Source organism: Podarcis melisellensis (assembly GCF_964234715.1).
Source record: "Podarcis melisellensis genome assembly, chromosome: 4".
Classification (NCBI taxonomy): Eukaryota; Metazoa; Chordata; class Lepidosauria; order Squamata; family Lacertidae; genus Podarcis; species Podarcis melisellensis.
The window spans coordinates 45119882-45136298 of record NC_138531.1 but is presented as its reverse complement, the minus strand read 5'-3'; the positions used below and the strand labels follow the sequence as shown (position 1 = coordinate 45136298).

The window sequence follows — 16417 nt, the reverse complement described above, 5'->3', positions numbered from 1 at the left end:
CATATACAGGACAAAGCAATCATGGCGTCCTCTCACATCTTCTCCAAGACAGAGAAAAAGTACAAAAGTACAAAACAATGGAAGAGATAGGACTTGCTTCTGTTCTCACACTTTCTAAGCATGGAATGTAAACACAGACATGTGATTGGGAGCAATGGGAGAGAATGAAAATGCTGACTTCTACCTATTTCTTTACTGCATGTATGATGTGCTCATTCTTAAACATGTTTTGAATCTCCACCATAATAATCATAACCTTTTCTGTGTTATTTTCACAAATTGTTTTCTCATATAAGGCAAAAAGTTCAAGTTTGCAAATCCTGAAAATGACCTTTTATTCTAGTGATTATTTTATAGTGTGGCAGAAGAGTATGGGCCAAAATGTTCATGGTACATCAAGCACAAATTTGAGATGGCTTTGTGTCTTTAAGAACTGATTTGAAAGGAAAACTGCGTCAGATGTAGGTTGTCCTATCATAGTAACCCAAGAATAAGTGAATCCAGCCCTGGCCCTTCTTCAATTTTGGGTGACTTTTTAAAAGAAAAGATCCTCTCAAGAACTTTATTTGAAAACCCCAAAGTAGTCAATGAGGAAAGTAATCAAAAGGCACTGGGAAGCAATTTACTATTTATTTTTTTCATTTGCTTCAATTTATTTAATAGATTTTTACCCTGCTTTATTTTCCAAAAGAATAGTAGCTAATAACACAATAACTAACAGTGTTGAAATCCTAAAATGTGCAATAAATGGCACTCCAGCTGATCATAAAACAATTCAAACAGAATACCAAAACCTTAATAGAATAAAACAGCAGGAAAAAGAAAATGTTGATTACCTGCAGCAAGAGACCATAAACTAATGAGGTATCCAGCTAACTTGTTCCATTTGCACAAGGATTTCTACTTGTGCCATGGAACTCCACCCCTTCCTTGTGCACCCTAAATCTGTTCTGGGTTTTCCTGCAACCCTCCAGAGCAGATTTGCAGCAGGTGCAAGTGGGTGCGTGGGGAAAGGGGAAGGAAGGGAATCTTCCATTGTGCAAGTGGAAATCCTTGCACTGATGAAACAAGTTGGTTGGATACCACCCCAATATTGAGCCAATTCCAAAGTCCTCCTGATAAAGCCAGATGTTAACCACCCAGTGCTCAGGCCGGATGGGCACCCTGGTAATTGCATTCCTAAAGGTGTTAGTCACAAATCAAAAGACCCTGCTGCTCATAGCTATATGGTGCACTTCAGCTGGCAGTAGGATGGGGAACAGAGCAAGAATCATTGAGTGAAACACTTCAGGGGAGAGAACATATGAGAGAGAGTGGTACTTAAAGTACACAGACCAAACACTTTTTAGACCAAACTGTTTCTGAGATGCTCCATGCTCTCTTCACTTAGAACTACAATTCAGGATCCAAGCTGTTCTGTATAAAATAAAGCTCCATGTTTTCCCACTTGCTATAAATGGCAATATAAAAATGGCTATAAGTTTTTCCCTTGGGGCCAAAGTGGATAAAACTTATAGGCACAGGAGCCCCTCTGCAGTGGATTAAGCCTGTCAATGTGCAGACAAATAGGTCCAGGTGCTTTTTGTGAGGAAGTAAAAGAAATCCATTTTAATTCACAATCCCTTATTGGGAGGGGGGGGAGGTAGCAGGGTTTTGTCTCTTGCTCTTTCTTATCTTAAAATAGTTAAGAAGTGAATGAGTGCTTGTACACTTTGTAGTTTACACTGACCTTTTCTTCCTGGTGCTTGTTTGTTTCCTCCAACAGGCCTTACAATGTAAGTTTGTATTGAAAACTTCATGTGGAGTTTAGAGGAGATCTGATTTGTTGTTGTTAAAGCAGAACAATTTAGGTTTTTTTTTTATTTTTAAAAAACCTTCTACGGCTGTACTTCAACAACAACAAACAAGAACAGCAACAACAATCCAGAGCTCTTCGGTGCTCTGCAGGGAGAATCATTTCTTTAAAAGCTCCTGGAAACAGAGATGTAGGAAAAAGTAGAAAATCACAAAAACAGCAGAGTAACAGAGCAACACAAGGCATTGTGGCTGACCTGATCTGATTTGGCAGGGATTAGGTTATTGACCCACACAATTTGACTCAGAAGGTAAAGAAAGACCCTTGAATCACTCCAATTTTGCCTTGTTTTTAGCATTTCCCCCCCCCCATCAGCTGATGCATACTCCAGTAAGAACCAGCATCCTCAGTTGAGCCCAGATAAACAGTGCAGAACACTGGGAGCTGGGAGGTTTAGTATTTGACCAGATTTTGGCCTGGGCTACTCTGAGAACCACTATAGCTGAGGGAGATTGGCAAGATGAGGGTGAATCCTGGCAGAACCTTGCTTTGCTTCTTTTTTGGGAGGGCTACAGTTGCAACTTGTCTGCTTTTGTTGTGTTGTGCATATCTGAAAAGAGGCACATTGATTTGTTTTTGTTGTGTAATGGTTACAGTTGCACAAAATTGAATTATATGGAATAAAGCAATGTACATTTCTCCCCTTCCAATGCAGCTTTCGATAGTTTGCCACCCATGCAGTATAAGGAAACTATGAACACTATTCTCTTGTGGATTCATCAGTCTGAAGCCAAACTCTCCATACCTCAGGTTACAGTCACTGAATTAGAAATCATGGAACAAAGGCTTAGGGAGCTAAAGGTAAGCACAGAAAACATGGTGAGTTTGTTTTAATTGACAAACACTTGCTGTTTATATATTTAAAAATAACCATAAGCATACTGACAGATTTCATAATGTTAGACATTATGGTTTATTCTTAGACTGAATTTAATATAAGCCAATGCACTATTATTATTTTTATTAAAGGCTTTGCAAAGTTCTCTGCAAGAGCAACAGAATGGACTCAACTATTTAAGCACAACTGTAGAAGAAATGTCTAAAAAAGCTCCTGCGGAGGTCAGTCAGAAATATCAATCAGAAATTGAAGGGATCCATGGCCGTTGGAAGAAGCTATCAACTCAGTTGACAGAGAACTGCCAAAAACTTGAGGAACTGATCACGAAGCTACAACAGTTCCAGGTTAGCCGGAATTTTCTTTACTTCCTTTATTTATTATTCATATGATGTCAGCTATGTGACATTTCACCTAGTGTCATATATGGAGTAAAAGCAATCTTCCCTTATAGGGGCCTAATCCAAGAAATGGGACTTGGAATATAGGCAGGGTTGTATTGAATATTAGTGCTACTCAGAGGAGACCCATTGACATAAAATGTATGACATCCAGTTGTTCTGAAACTACACAGAAAGTGTGTATGGTGGTGGGAGAAAAACACTTTTAAAAAGCAATGCAAAATCAGAAGAAAATGAACAGGAAATATATTTTGATGGGATGAAAGAACATCTCCCCCCACCCCATGACTGCCTCTGATCTAACACATACAGACTATAAAGAATCTATGCATATCTGCACAAATACTAGTGATGGCTACTCTCAATATATACAATTATTTTGCTATATATTTTAAATGATTTAGGAAACAAAATCCGGGAGAACTGCTATTTCCTGGTATGATGATCAATAAGGGTAGTAATTAGACCAAATTAGGAAAAACAAATGAAATATTTGTTTACATTTTTAAGTAATTCAGATACATTAGCAATCTCAAAGATACTCTTGATGTTTAGCCATGAAGACACGTCCAGTTGTATTTTATCACTAACAAATGCTTCATATAATACAATGCATTACTTGTTCAAAAACAGAATGACTCTAAAACACTGAAGAAATGGATGGCTGAAGTGGATGTTTTTCTAAAAGAAGAGTGGCCTGCACTTGGTGATTCAGAAGCACTTGAGAAACAGCTAGAACAGTGTACAGTAAGTCATGACTTTGTGTACATTTGATGTATGAAGTAGATCATAGCAAATGCAAAGTATCATCTGTATGTATAGCCTTCCTACAAATGCAATTATCGTCATTCTGCTTTGGGAGATGGTTTGTGTGGGTGTCAGAACATACTCCTAAACACCTGCAGCATCCTGTTCTCTCAATGGCCAACCAGCTGCCTATTGAGAGCCCATAGGCAAGACATAGGTACAACAGAACTCCCTCCTCTTGTGTTTTCCAAAAACTGATGTCCAGAGACATGATACTTTTGATACTGAGGGTAGTGCACAGCCATTGTAGATAGTGGTATCCTTATCCTCCAGTTTGTCTAAAGCAGGGGTAGGCAACTTAAGGCCCGTGAGCCGTATGCGGCCCAATCGCCTTCTAAATCCGGCCCGTGGACGGTCTGGGAATCAGTGTGTTTTTACATGAGTAGAATGTGTCCTTTTATTTAAAATGCATCTCTGGGTTATTTGCGGGGCCTGCCTGGTGTTTCTACATGAGCAGAATGTGGGCTTTTATTTAAAATGCATCTCTGAGTTATTTAGGGGCATAGGGGCATAGGAATTCATTCATTTTCCCCAAAAAATTATAGTCTGGCCCACCACATGCTCTGAGGGACGGTGGACCGGCCCACGGCTGGAAAAGGTTGCTGACTCCTGGTCTAAAGCCTTTTAAAGCCATCTAAATTGCTGGCCATCACTGCACCTTGTACCGTATAACTTAGTTTAACTGTCTGCTGTGTGAAGAACTATTTCCTTTTGTCTGTACTGAATCTTCCAACATTCAGCTTTATTGTTTCATCCCAAACTCTAGCATTATGAGAGAGAAGGAAATAAAAAAAAAATCACTGTCTGCTTTTTTCATGCCTTACCATGTTCCTTTTTTCCCTAGACTAAAAAGTATCAATATTTGGCACAGTGTTGCATCTGCACCTGATTCATGCTTTATTTCACGTCAAACAAACCATGAGCTGTAGCCAAGATTCTTGGCTTACCGCTTGTGACTTGCTTGGGTGATGCTTTAGCTGAGATTCCTGCATTGCAGAAGGTTGGACTAGATGATCCTTGGGTCCCTTCCAACTCTATGATTCTATGAAACCACAAGCCTGAGTTTGCACATAACACTTAAGGCAAACCATTGCATATCATAGGAGCGTCAAGAGGGGAAGTTTTCTCTCTGTGAACCAGCATACTTGTTTACAGTAAGCCATAATTTGATTTAGCATTGTATGAGAACAAGGTCTGCTTCCTTTTTAAAATTAGATGAGCTATTTCCCAAATATTTATTCTAACTGTCCTTCTGTTGCATTATGTTGTTTTATATAATGATTCTAGTTCAGGCAGGATTTAAGTTAAGTGACATCTATAAAACAGTTGAAAGTTAAAGTGTTTTTTTAACCGACTGGCTTCCTGGGCTGCTGTGATTTTCATTAAAACAACAAAGCATGAAAATACCAGAAATATACCCTCATAAAACATTTGTTTTACTATTATGATGACCTCTAGCATCTTGATTTTTCTTTGAAGCTGTTCTCATTTTGTACATAATATTGATAATGGAATAACTATCTAATGAGAAATAGCAAAATGTGTAAACCAACTGTTAAATTTTCTAGCTATCATTTTGGTAAGGGGAAATAGTATGAAACATTTAGTAATTCTGTCATTATTCTCCTTCAAATGTTAAAAGTGCCAATAACTTTGTAAGAAGAACAAGAAAAAAATTTATGTAGGAGTTATTTGTCTCATGAAACTTCATGTTAGCATACAGAACAGAATATTTTATGACAAATGTCAATCAAAAGACATGTAAAGGAACCCAGTGTAACTGACAATCCCACAAGCAAGGTGAAGTTGTTGTAATTATCCAATTGCTATCTTTGCTTGCATGTTGGTACAGTTAACAAAGATTGCTTTGAATTCCTGTAGTGGATGGTTCCACACAGAGAGCTGTTCATATGTACAAGAGTCCATTACAATAACCTGTTGTTTCTTAAATGTAAGAATAATGTAGAGTTAATAGAGATTTTAAATTCCATGTTTAGTCTGGGGACAGAGGGCCTAAAAATTGGATGGTCATTACTAGCTGCAATGATGAAATGAGAGGTAGCCTTTTTTAAAATGGTTTATCACCCCACTAAAATTATTAGCTGCCCTTGCCATCAGTAATGAAATAAAAACTTTTTTTAAAAGAGAGAATTATAATAGTATTTACCAAAATAAATCCTCAAACCTAATTATGTTTAAAAAAACCCAAAAAAACCTCAAAACAGTTGTTTCACAACTTTTCTCCAGTTTGGCTGGGCCCAAGAGGTATCACATTAATTAGAAACTATAAATAATGTACTGTAATAACTTCTGGGTACATTACTGAAAAGATGCAGAACAGGGAGTACAAAAACCTGTAAGAGGATTTTTATTTTTTTAGATTTCGCTTATGGATAAAACTGTTCATAGAGGCTGAGGAGATGTCTTTCTATTACACCTCACACCCCCACAAAAAAATCCTCATTCAGCCTGTTATCTGATATGGTCAGTAATTGATCATGATGTCTTTACTGAGGTAACATACCTGGTATGAAACAGAACTCCCCATTCATCTGTCAGCACAGTTTCTTCTAATTATACAGACTTTAAAATGGAGATGTCATTGGTACCATATTAAGGGAATTAAAATAATACTGTTTGTTCTATTTATACTGTTGGTTTGACAGCCTGCGCAGTACAATTGTTGGCCATGTTGATGGTTGATAATGAGTAGCCTTCAATGAAAAAGTGCCTTAGTTGTGTAAAAACAAAGAAAAGGAGCCAAAAATACATAATACTCAAATATGAGCAACAAATGGAAAAACAGCTTGACAAATGAAACATATCTACATGAAATAAGTCAGAGAGATGAAAATCAAATAAATTTGATTCCTTGGCAATCCTTTTTATTATGCCAGTATGTTGCTACCATACCTTCATTCACATGATAAAAGGTTGTAGAAGACATATTACCATGGACACCAAATCATTTTTCATATAGAAAAAAGACTGTTTATACAGACAAGGCAACTGTTGCAGAACTGGGGCTGGTTTTCACGTCACCTGCTTATAATCCTGGCCCTGTAATAGGCTTCTGTAAGAAAGACATTACTAATGGCCATTTCCATTTGAATGATGTAGAAAATACAGTTTGCAATAAAATAAAAATAGGGTAGATGACATGTATGGGTTGTTAAAAGTCTGTATAAGCCATTTTCCCCAGTGACCACTGGCCATAATAATGCAGCACCTATCTCAGGCTTCCTCAATCTCGGCCCTCCAGATGTTTTTGGCCTACAACTCCCATGATTCCTAGCTTGCTGGACCAGTGGTCAGGGATTACGGGAATTGTTGTCTCAAAACATCTGGAGGGTCAATGTTGAAGAAGCCTCATGAACATCTACATCCATAACATGATGTCAAGCTATATGTTTTTGTGTGTTTCAACAATGTTATCCATATGTGAAATGTAAGAAATAAGATTTCCCCCTTATATTATTTGCAAACTCCGCATTTTCAGCACTGTTCCCCACTGATGACAATCTCCTATATAGTGTCTTTGCCTCATTTTCGGCTTAATAATTTACAACACTAAAGAGATTTCATCATTGTGTATTGAAGATAAAATTTAAATCAACACGGTCTGAGACAATTATAAGCAGATAAGTGTGGGAAAGAGACAGGACACTACGCTTAAGGGGACTACCAGAACCTGACACACAGGCCAATCTGGAAACATATGTTTTACGGACAATCTCAGAGTGGATGGGAGAAAGGGAAGATTGGCTGGAGGAACTTTCAGAAAGCTGTTATAGAATTTGGACACGCAAAAGTAAAGGGAAAGAGCAGCCAGGAGATGTCTTATTAACATTAGCATAAAAAAAAATGAAGGATGCAATCTTCAAAAGTTTTGAAGATAATCTTGTGGTTGCTGGTCATAAAGTGGATATTTTTAGAGAAATTCCACTAAAATTGAGGCTCAGAAGGTCCAGATACGGGTTTTTAACAACAGCATTTAGGAAAGCAGACATCAGATACCACAAATTTTCTTTGGAATTCATTTGTGAGCTGAATCCTGGAGAGGGAAAAGAGTGGATGTGCATCCATTGAGAATCCAAGTGAAAGGATTAAATCTAAAAGAAGTTACCCTTGCCATTGTAAAAGTAAACAGTCCCAGCAAATGACATGCCTACTCAGAAATAAACCCTATTGATTTCAATGGGTCTTACTTGCAGGTAAGTGACTATCGGATATTGTTCACAAAAAAATGTTAAAAAGCCAACCAATGAAATTCAAAAGCTTGTTTTTCTTTGACAATTGTGAGTTGTTATATTGGTTAATATATTTTTTTAATTTTAAAATGGCTATGGACAAGGGTGTGAGGTAAGGGAGAGGACAAGGGAGCCCCAGGAACCTGAAGCCTCCTCCCCTGTTTGTGCTTATTTCTTATCTATTTTTTAAAAAAAGTTATTCATTTTTCTTTTTCATTCATTACATACACCTCAATTTCTTAACATTTACTATATATGCCTCCCTCCCTCCCCTCCAGGGCTTCCCCCAACTTCCGCTTCTGGTTTGTTTCTCTTTTCACCCACTTTACTTTCTCCTAGCAGAAAAAGTTATTGATAACATAACATCAAGCCTAAAAACCTAAAAATAAAAGTAAATACACTATAATATTTCACTATTTTCTAAACATTTTCTAATACTGATACAGTAATGTGAATGTTTATTTAAATCCTGCCATTTATTTTAATAGAATGTATATACCAGAATGGTTGATATTCATAATCTTTAAGAAGCTTACATAGAGTACAACTAATAGAGCATCTCCCTTCTGAGATAGAAGGATGGTCAATGTACAGATTAAAAAGGAAAACATATTTTTATCCTTTTAAACTGCCTGGAGTTTTTATAACAGTGAACCAGTATATCAGTTTTGTTAATTAAATAAAAAAATAAACAGACAGCCATTTTTAATAATGAGTATTGTGGTCAGAGTAGAGTAGCAGAGTCTTCAATGTCATGTCAGTTATGATTCTTCTATGTTGACATTTAATTAATTAACCCCCACAGATGTGCAGTTGCTATATGATCTCTCAAAATCCTGGGGTAAGAATACTTGAGAAATTAGATGGTTGTGAATTCCAATATTAATTGGCCTGATTTGCATCTTCTGGAATAATTTGTGAGCCAGAACTTAGTTTTCGCTGGCTTTCACGCTTCTTGATTGTACCAACACAGTTCTCAGCTAAAAAAATCATTAAAAAAATACATTTAAGATGCATTTTTAGTTTTGGGATGAAAGTGATTTCAAAATATTATTTATATACATATTTAAATTTTCTTTTGAATTATTAATTCAGAAACTGGATGGAACAGAATGAAGGTTGAGCACGTGCAGAAGTGACACAGACAAAAAAATAGACTGATTCACCAGTCTTTACCTGGAACGTTTTCTCTAACTGAGCATGTGAACTGCCCTCCGACCCCCAGGTATAGGGCGATATATAAATTCAATAAATAATAATAATGTCCTCACTATGAATAAAATTCTCTGAAAATCTCAATGTGGAGCTTGTCCTCATGGGTTTTTGTTTTTTTTCTAATTCCCATATTGCTCCTTGGTGAGAAGCAAGTTCTTTTCTTACCAGTTCTGCTAAAAATACAAATTATCACATATTATATGCATTATTATACACACATATACACTCCCAAGTTTCCTAAACTGACACATAAGCAGATGCATACAGCAATGTATATAGCTGTATAAAAGTACCTATCAAACTATGCTGTAGACATATAGTAAGTACCTCATGGGACTTACGTCTTTCCCACATATGCATATAAATGTATGTATATTTGCATCTAATGCTGCATCTAATTTGGCTTTCTTTCTTTCTTTTTTACAAAGAAAGGCTGGCAATGTATGAGTGGCTTGAACATAAATGGGCACTCATTGCAAGAGGCATCACAATGTGTTGAAAGCTTGATTGCATCAAAACTGGCATAATAGTTAGTGAAGAATTCATGCCTTTCTGAGATGTGCCTGGATGTGGTAGAATTCTTGCTGGTACTGAAGCCCAGCAGGATCAATGGACCGCTGGCATCTTTTTTATGGAACTAGGGTCCCCTGATTTTAGTGAGATGCTGCTTTGTCAAGTATTTCCTTCTGCCAAGCCTTAGGCTGATCACACTGGTCCTGTGGAAGTAAAGTAACATGGGTTTAACTGGGAATCGCGAATTAGGAAAACATCTCTCACAGCAGTCGATCAGCAACAATAGAGAGAAATGGCAGGCAGAAAATAAAAGACAGGCAGCCAAAATTAAAAAACTTTTTTGAAAAGGTTGTAGATTCAAAATGGCTACACTAGGAAAGACATCGTGTCAATAATCAGTTCTAGAAAGAATATGTCAGTTAACTAATATTTTAGCTACAATTATGGAAGTTTCACATTGAGTCTAACTTGGATCTTATGGTTGTATTCAACCAACTTTTACTCAGAGTAGACCCATTGAAATTAAGAGAATTAAGTTAGCCAAGGCCATTAATTTCATTGGGTAAGAGTTGGTGTATGGACTTGTGAGCCAGTGGGAAAGAGAGTGAAGTGGTGTGGGCTTGTAAATAAAACAACTGAGATACAGTGGTGCCCCGCTAGACGAATGCCTCGCAAGACGAAAAACCCGCAAGACGAAAGGGTTTTTCGGTTTTTGCGACGCTTCGCTAGACGATTTTCCCTATGGGCTTGCATCGCAAGACGAAAGCCCATAGGGAAATCTCGGGGACCTTTTTTTAAATGCTGGCGGTGGGGAGCAAAGCCTTCCCCCCCCTCCGGACTTCAGAAGAGGTCCAGGAAGGCCGGCGGGGGCGAAAGGCTTTGCTCCCCACCGCCAGCATTTTAAAAGCGGTCCGGGATAGCAGGGAAGCGCTTCCCGCTATCCCGGACGGCTTTTGAAGGCAGGCAGGGGGGGCAAAGACTTTTGCCCCCCCTGCCTGCCTAACCGGGGGCTTTTAAATCGCCCCGGGACTGTCCGGGGCGATTTAAAAGCCCCCGGACGGCTTTTGAAGCCTCCCCCCCCGCCCGGCTTCGGGGCATCATCCCGATGCCGGGCGGTGGGGCAGGAACGCCTCCCCCAGCCGCCCGGCTTCGGGGCATCGTCCCGATGCCGGGCGGTGGGGCAGGAAAGCCTCCCCCAGCCGCCCGGCATCGGGGCATCGTCCCGATGCCGGGCGGTGGGGCAGGAAAGCCTCCCCCAGCCGCCCGGCATCGGGGCATCGTCCCGATGCCGGGCGGTGGGGCAGGAAAGCCTCCCCCAGCCGCCCGGCATCGGGGCATCGTCCCGATGCCGGGCGGTGGGGCAGGAACGCCTCCCCCAGCCGCCCGGCATCGGGGCATCGTCCCGATGCCGGGCGGTGGGGCAGGAACGCCTCCCCCAGCCGCCCGGCATCGGGGCATCGTCCCGATGCCGGGCGGTGGGGCAGGAACGCCTCCCCCAGCCGCCCGGCATCGGAACGATGTCCCGAAGCCGGGCAGCCGGGCGGGAAAGCCTCCCCCCCCGCCCGGCTTCGGGGTATCGTCCCGAAGCCGGGCGGCCGGGCGGGAAAGCCTCCCCCAGCCGCCCGGCATCGGGGCATCGTCCCGATGCCGGGCGGTGGGGCAGGAACGCCTCCCCCAGCCGCCCGGCATCGGGGCATCGTCCCGATGCCGGGCGGTGGGGCAGGAACGCCTCCCCCAGCCGCCCGGCATCGGAACGATGTCCCGAAGCCGGGCGGCCGGGCGGGAAAGCCTCCCCCCCCGCCCGGCTTCGGGGCATCGTCCCGAAGCCGGGCGGCCGGGCGGGAAAGCCTCCCCCAGCCGCCCGGCATCGGGGCATCGTCCCGATGCCGGGCGGTGGGGCAGGAACGCCTCCCCCAGCCGCCCGGCTTCGGGGCATCGTCCCGATGCCGGGCGGTGGGGCAGGAAAGCCTCCCCCAGCCGCCCGGCATCGGAACGATGTCCCGAAGCCGGGCGGCCGGGCGGGAAAGCCTCCCCCCCCGCCCGGCTTCGGGGCATCGTCCCGATGCCGGGCGGTGGGGCAGGAAAGCCTCCCCCCCCCCCGCCCGGCTTCGGGGCATCGTCCCGATGCCGGGCGGTGGGGCAGGAACGCCTCCCCCAGCCGCCCGGCATCGGGGCATCGTCCCGATGCCGGGCGGTGGGGCAGGAAAGCCTCCCCCAGCCGCCCGGCATCGGAACGATGTCCCGAAGCCGGGCGGCCGGGCGGGAAAGCCTTTGTCCCCCCTGCCTGCCTTCCCAGGGGCTTTTAAATCGCCCCGGACAGCGGAGAAGTCCTCCGCTGTCCCGGGCGCTTTTAAAATGCCGCCCGCCAGAAGAGGTCGGGGGAAGGCTTTTTCCATAGGAACGCATTAATTGATTTTCAATGCATTCCTATGGAAAACCGTGCATCGCAAGACGAAAAACTCGCAAGACGAAGAGACTTGCGGAACGAATTAATTTCGTCTTGCGAGGCACCACTGTACTGGGCAGTTTTTGATTGGGATTAAAGTTGGTGCTGTTTTCTATTTGGTCACTAGGTGGTGGCAGGAGGTAAATATATAATGTACTGCCATGTGATTTCTGTTGTGCAGTCCTTATGAGTTTCATAAATTCTGTGTGATGATCATTGTATCCTTTCCCCTGGGGCACTCTATGCTTCTATTGAAGTGAATTATATATACAGACATTTAGATTTTATTTTCCTCTGACTCTGTCTGGCTTGTTTAATTAAGCTCCCTGATTCAAATTTGTTCTAACTTAAGACCAATAAGAAACAAATTGTGTAATCAGCAAGAAAATGTAATGACACACAACAGAACTCAGAAATTATCTGACTCAACTAGTTTCAATTTTCCTTGAACTAGTCTAGTTTGAATATTCTGTAAAAATTCTATTTATACGGCCTGTGTTGTACTTAATCTATTCCAAAGACGTATTTTGCAAATCGTTTTTTCGCTCATAATTTTACATGCTCCACTGCCTCAGATGAACAAGCTCTGTGAATTGTGTTTTTCTCACAAAGCTTACAAGTTCTGTGAGAGCCCCAGTAGAGGCTTAAGACATCACTAAGTATTGATGTTTCTGTTGCAGGATTTACAAAGTATTCCAACTATCCCAGAAGTGTTTGCAATTACCATGAATCTTGCAACCTCTAATAATCTATATCTATTTCTCTCACAGAGTTTATCAGCTCTGAAAACTGTTCTCTCGTATTTTGTACATTCTATGAACCATTAACCCCTAAGGTTAAAAGCTTGTCAAAGCTTTCACTTTTTACACAGCACTCCTAACTTTCATTAAAGTATTTTAAATTATACCTGCATAATCTTATCTCTGAAGCTCGGTATAATGTTGTTTAAGCCAATTAATAGCTCTCAGACCTCAATCTCTGTGATACTTCTGAAGAAAAGGAAGATCAGGATTATGTGGTGGCCTCTGGTACAAATGAGGACTCCGCACCCCCTGAGGCAGCCAGACACCACTTTCTCAGTGCCCTTGTATAAGCTTTGATTCCTCTGTCTTGCTTGTCTGTGAAGTCCCTCATCCATTACAACAATCAAGAATGTAGTCTTTTCTCTATGGTTGTCACACTGGTTTTCTTTCTCACTTCATTGCAGTGTGTTCTGTTGTCTCTATTTCAATATTAATATTACACAGCTTGAAGCAATAGGATGCCTGCAAACTGACTCCTCTTGGAATAAAAATTGCCCAGACTAATAAATATTATTCAGAAGCTTTCCATACAGAACTTGGTTCAAAACAGAACATAAAACAATTCATGACATTCAAACAATTGTGTAATATCAGGCACGTGTCCAGCACAGGTTTCATCATCTTACATAATTGAAATAATTCCAAACAGACCTAAAATCAGGTCTGTGACTCTCCACAGAGACTCCATTAGCTTGGAGCTGTTTTTCTCTTCAGGAGAGATATCATTAGCACTTCCTTTGTTCTCTGTGGCTTCCAAAGAAAGGCTCAAAGCGATGGCGATTTGCAGTTGAATACCTCACATAAGCACCAAGTGAGAGCTAGCAGAGAACATTCTAAGTTAACTATCAATCCATTTACGCTTAGAGAGCCCTTTCCAGCTTCAATATATTCCTGAGTGGAATTTTCCATGTTAAACCCTCAGTAGTTCACATTCAAACACATACAGAGTATTTTCAATTTCAGTATCACTTAAACAATTATACTTAACAGTCTCATCTTGGTTCCTTCATCTTGTTCCAACTTTCTGCTACCAAATTTTCACCTTTCACTGCTAAGATGATTCAAAACTCAACCATTAAACTTTTGGAATAGCCTTTTAATTCCTGTGTCCTGCTGTAACTAAAGCTGTGTCTTGGTGTTTGCCTGAACAAACAATTATTATAACATGGAGATGGGATGCGCATATAAGCCATGCCTCAACATGTCTAGGGGTGTAGGCTGCCATTTATAACTTTGCACAATTAGCCCAAAGGTCTGCTGAAGATTTCTAAACATGTTTGGTGAATGTACTTAGAAAACTCCCTATGACTGGTAGCCCTGTCTAATCAGGGTTCCCTGTGGTCGGGAAAGTTTCTAAGGGCATTCAACCAAACACAATGAGAAATCCTCTACAGGACTTTATGCTAATCATGCTAACCTGGGTATGTTGGAGAGGCATTTGTGTGCATGCTCCAGTCTCTGTCCACAGTTTCCATGTTGCATTTTCAGAAAACAAGCTGTAGCATGTAACCAAGGGTAAATATGTGTAACCAAAATAATTGTATAAGTGTGGTGTAGTGGTTAAGAGCGGTGTACTCGTAATCTGGTGAACTGGGTTTGCATCCCCGCTCCTCCAAATGCACCCGCTGGGCCACCTTGGGCCAGTCACACTTCTCTGAAGTCTCTCAGCCTAACTCACCTCACAGAGTGTTTGTTGTGTGGGAGGAAGGGAAAAGAGATTGTTATCCGCTTTGAGACTCCTTAGGGTAGTGATAAAGCAGGATATCAAATCCAAACTCTTCTTCTTCTATTTATTTACCCCGGATTCACTTCATTATCTTTGCTCTATCCCTGTGTTAAATTTTATCTTATTTGTTTACTTATTAAATTTCTATATCAATCTTCAGCTGAGGATCACAGGGCGGTTTACAATATTGAACTAGTTACGTTGTAACGTTAAGCCAAACCAAGGCTATATATGAACCTGCAAGCGTGTAGATAGTCACAACAGAAAAATATAGCCACTTCACTCCTCCCGTGGTTGTCCTGCTGCTACCATGCTCCCCAGTACTAAACCATAGTTTAGCTTACTGGGCTCATGGTTTGTCACCAGCAGATAAACTACATTCAGTAAGCCAAGTACAAGCCTTGGCTTCGCTACTATAGCTTGTAATACAGATGAGTTGACTTGGCTTTTCCCCTTTCCCAGACAAATTCACTTAAAAATAAAATTAAAAATCCTGCCCACATCCTTAGAAATGTCAAGTTTTATATGTGTGCTGTTATTTAGCTACCAAATAACTTATCAGCAACCTTCTGTTTGTCAGGGACCTTAATTGAGAGAAGTCAACTGCAGGGTGAAATGTTTACCAGGCCCTCTTTGAAGCCCTTAATAAGTTACATTTTGCTCTGCCAGGCCTTCAGCATTTCACCATTACAATAAAAGAAAGCAATCAAAATATTTCAACTTCTTTAAAAAAAACTTCTGTTTATCTGTTCAAATCATCCAAAATAATCTTGCCTCTTTTTGCCAAAGTAAATACTGTTTTTCTAGGCAAATAAAATATACAAGAAATAAATTGTTCAAGTTCAGTTTCTCAGTTTTACATTCATAAAACTGTGTGTCATGCTGAGTTTGACAGATAAAATACTTTTGTTTTTCTGTCTAAAGACAGTTTCTGCTAGTATTCTGGATTTCCCTGTGAGGGAGATTATTCTGTTAGCAAGTTAATTTATATTTTATGTCATTGATCCCTGCTACAGTGGTGTAGCTAGCCGTACAGGCGCCCAGGGGGCAAGGTGTGCTGGGGCAGGATGCGCTGTGTGGCGCCAGAGCCTGCATGGAGTGCACTCCTCCCACCGTCTTCCCCTTGGCTGCAGGCACCATGCCATCTGAAAAGGCAGCATGGGGCTCGCATCCACCCGCCGCCTCCCCCTCAGCTGCCCTCCAGTTGAGGCGGAGGCGGCAGGTGGGCGAGGGCCCTACACCGTCTTTTTGAAAAGCACAGCGCCTGCAGGAGTCCACCTGCCACCTCCCCCTCAGCTACAGGGTGGCTGAGGTGGCAGGCGGACATGAGCCCCATGCCACCTTTCCGGGCGGCACAGTGCCTGCAAATGTCTGAACCGCTGCATCACTCCCAGGAGAGATGCGTGGCTCAGGCACCACAGTAAGTGCTGCCCCTGCAGTAAGTGGTCGCACCCTGCCCCCCACTAGCTACGCTAGTGTCCTGCTACAGCATTTATTAAATAAATGTGAGCATACACAATGTATATTTGTATTCCTTTTGTCATATACTTGCTCGAGTTCTGGACT

General features: G+C 41.7%; 1 protein-coding gene across 10 annotated transcripts in view; it reads left to right on the top strand.

Moving 5' to 3' along the window:
* DMD (dystrophin) overlaps positions 1-16417 on the top strand; it is a 1007479-nt gene that overhangs the window by 431389 nt on the left and 559673 nt on the right. For all 10 annotated transcript variants that reach the window (XM_081908923.1, XM_081908930.1, XM_081908919.1 and 7 more), the window contains 3 exons: positions 2511-2656; positions 2825-3037; positions 3725-3838. In XM_081908923.1, the coding sequence (XP_081765049.1) occupies positions 2511-2656; positions 2825-3037; positions 3725-3838 (473 nt within the window). The remainder of the gene's footprint in view (positions 1-2510; positions 2657-2824; positions 3038-3724; positions 3839-16417) is intronic.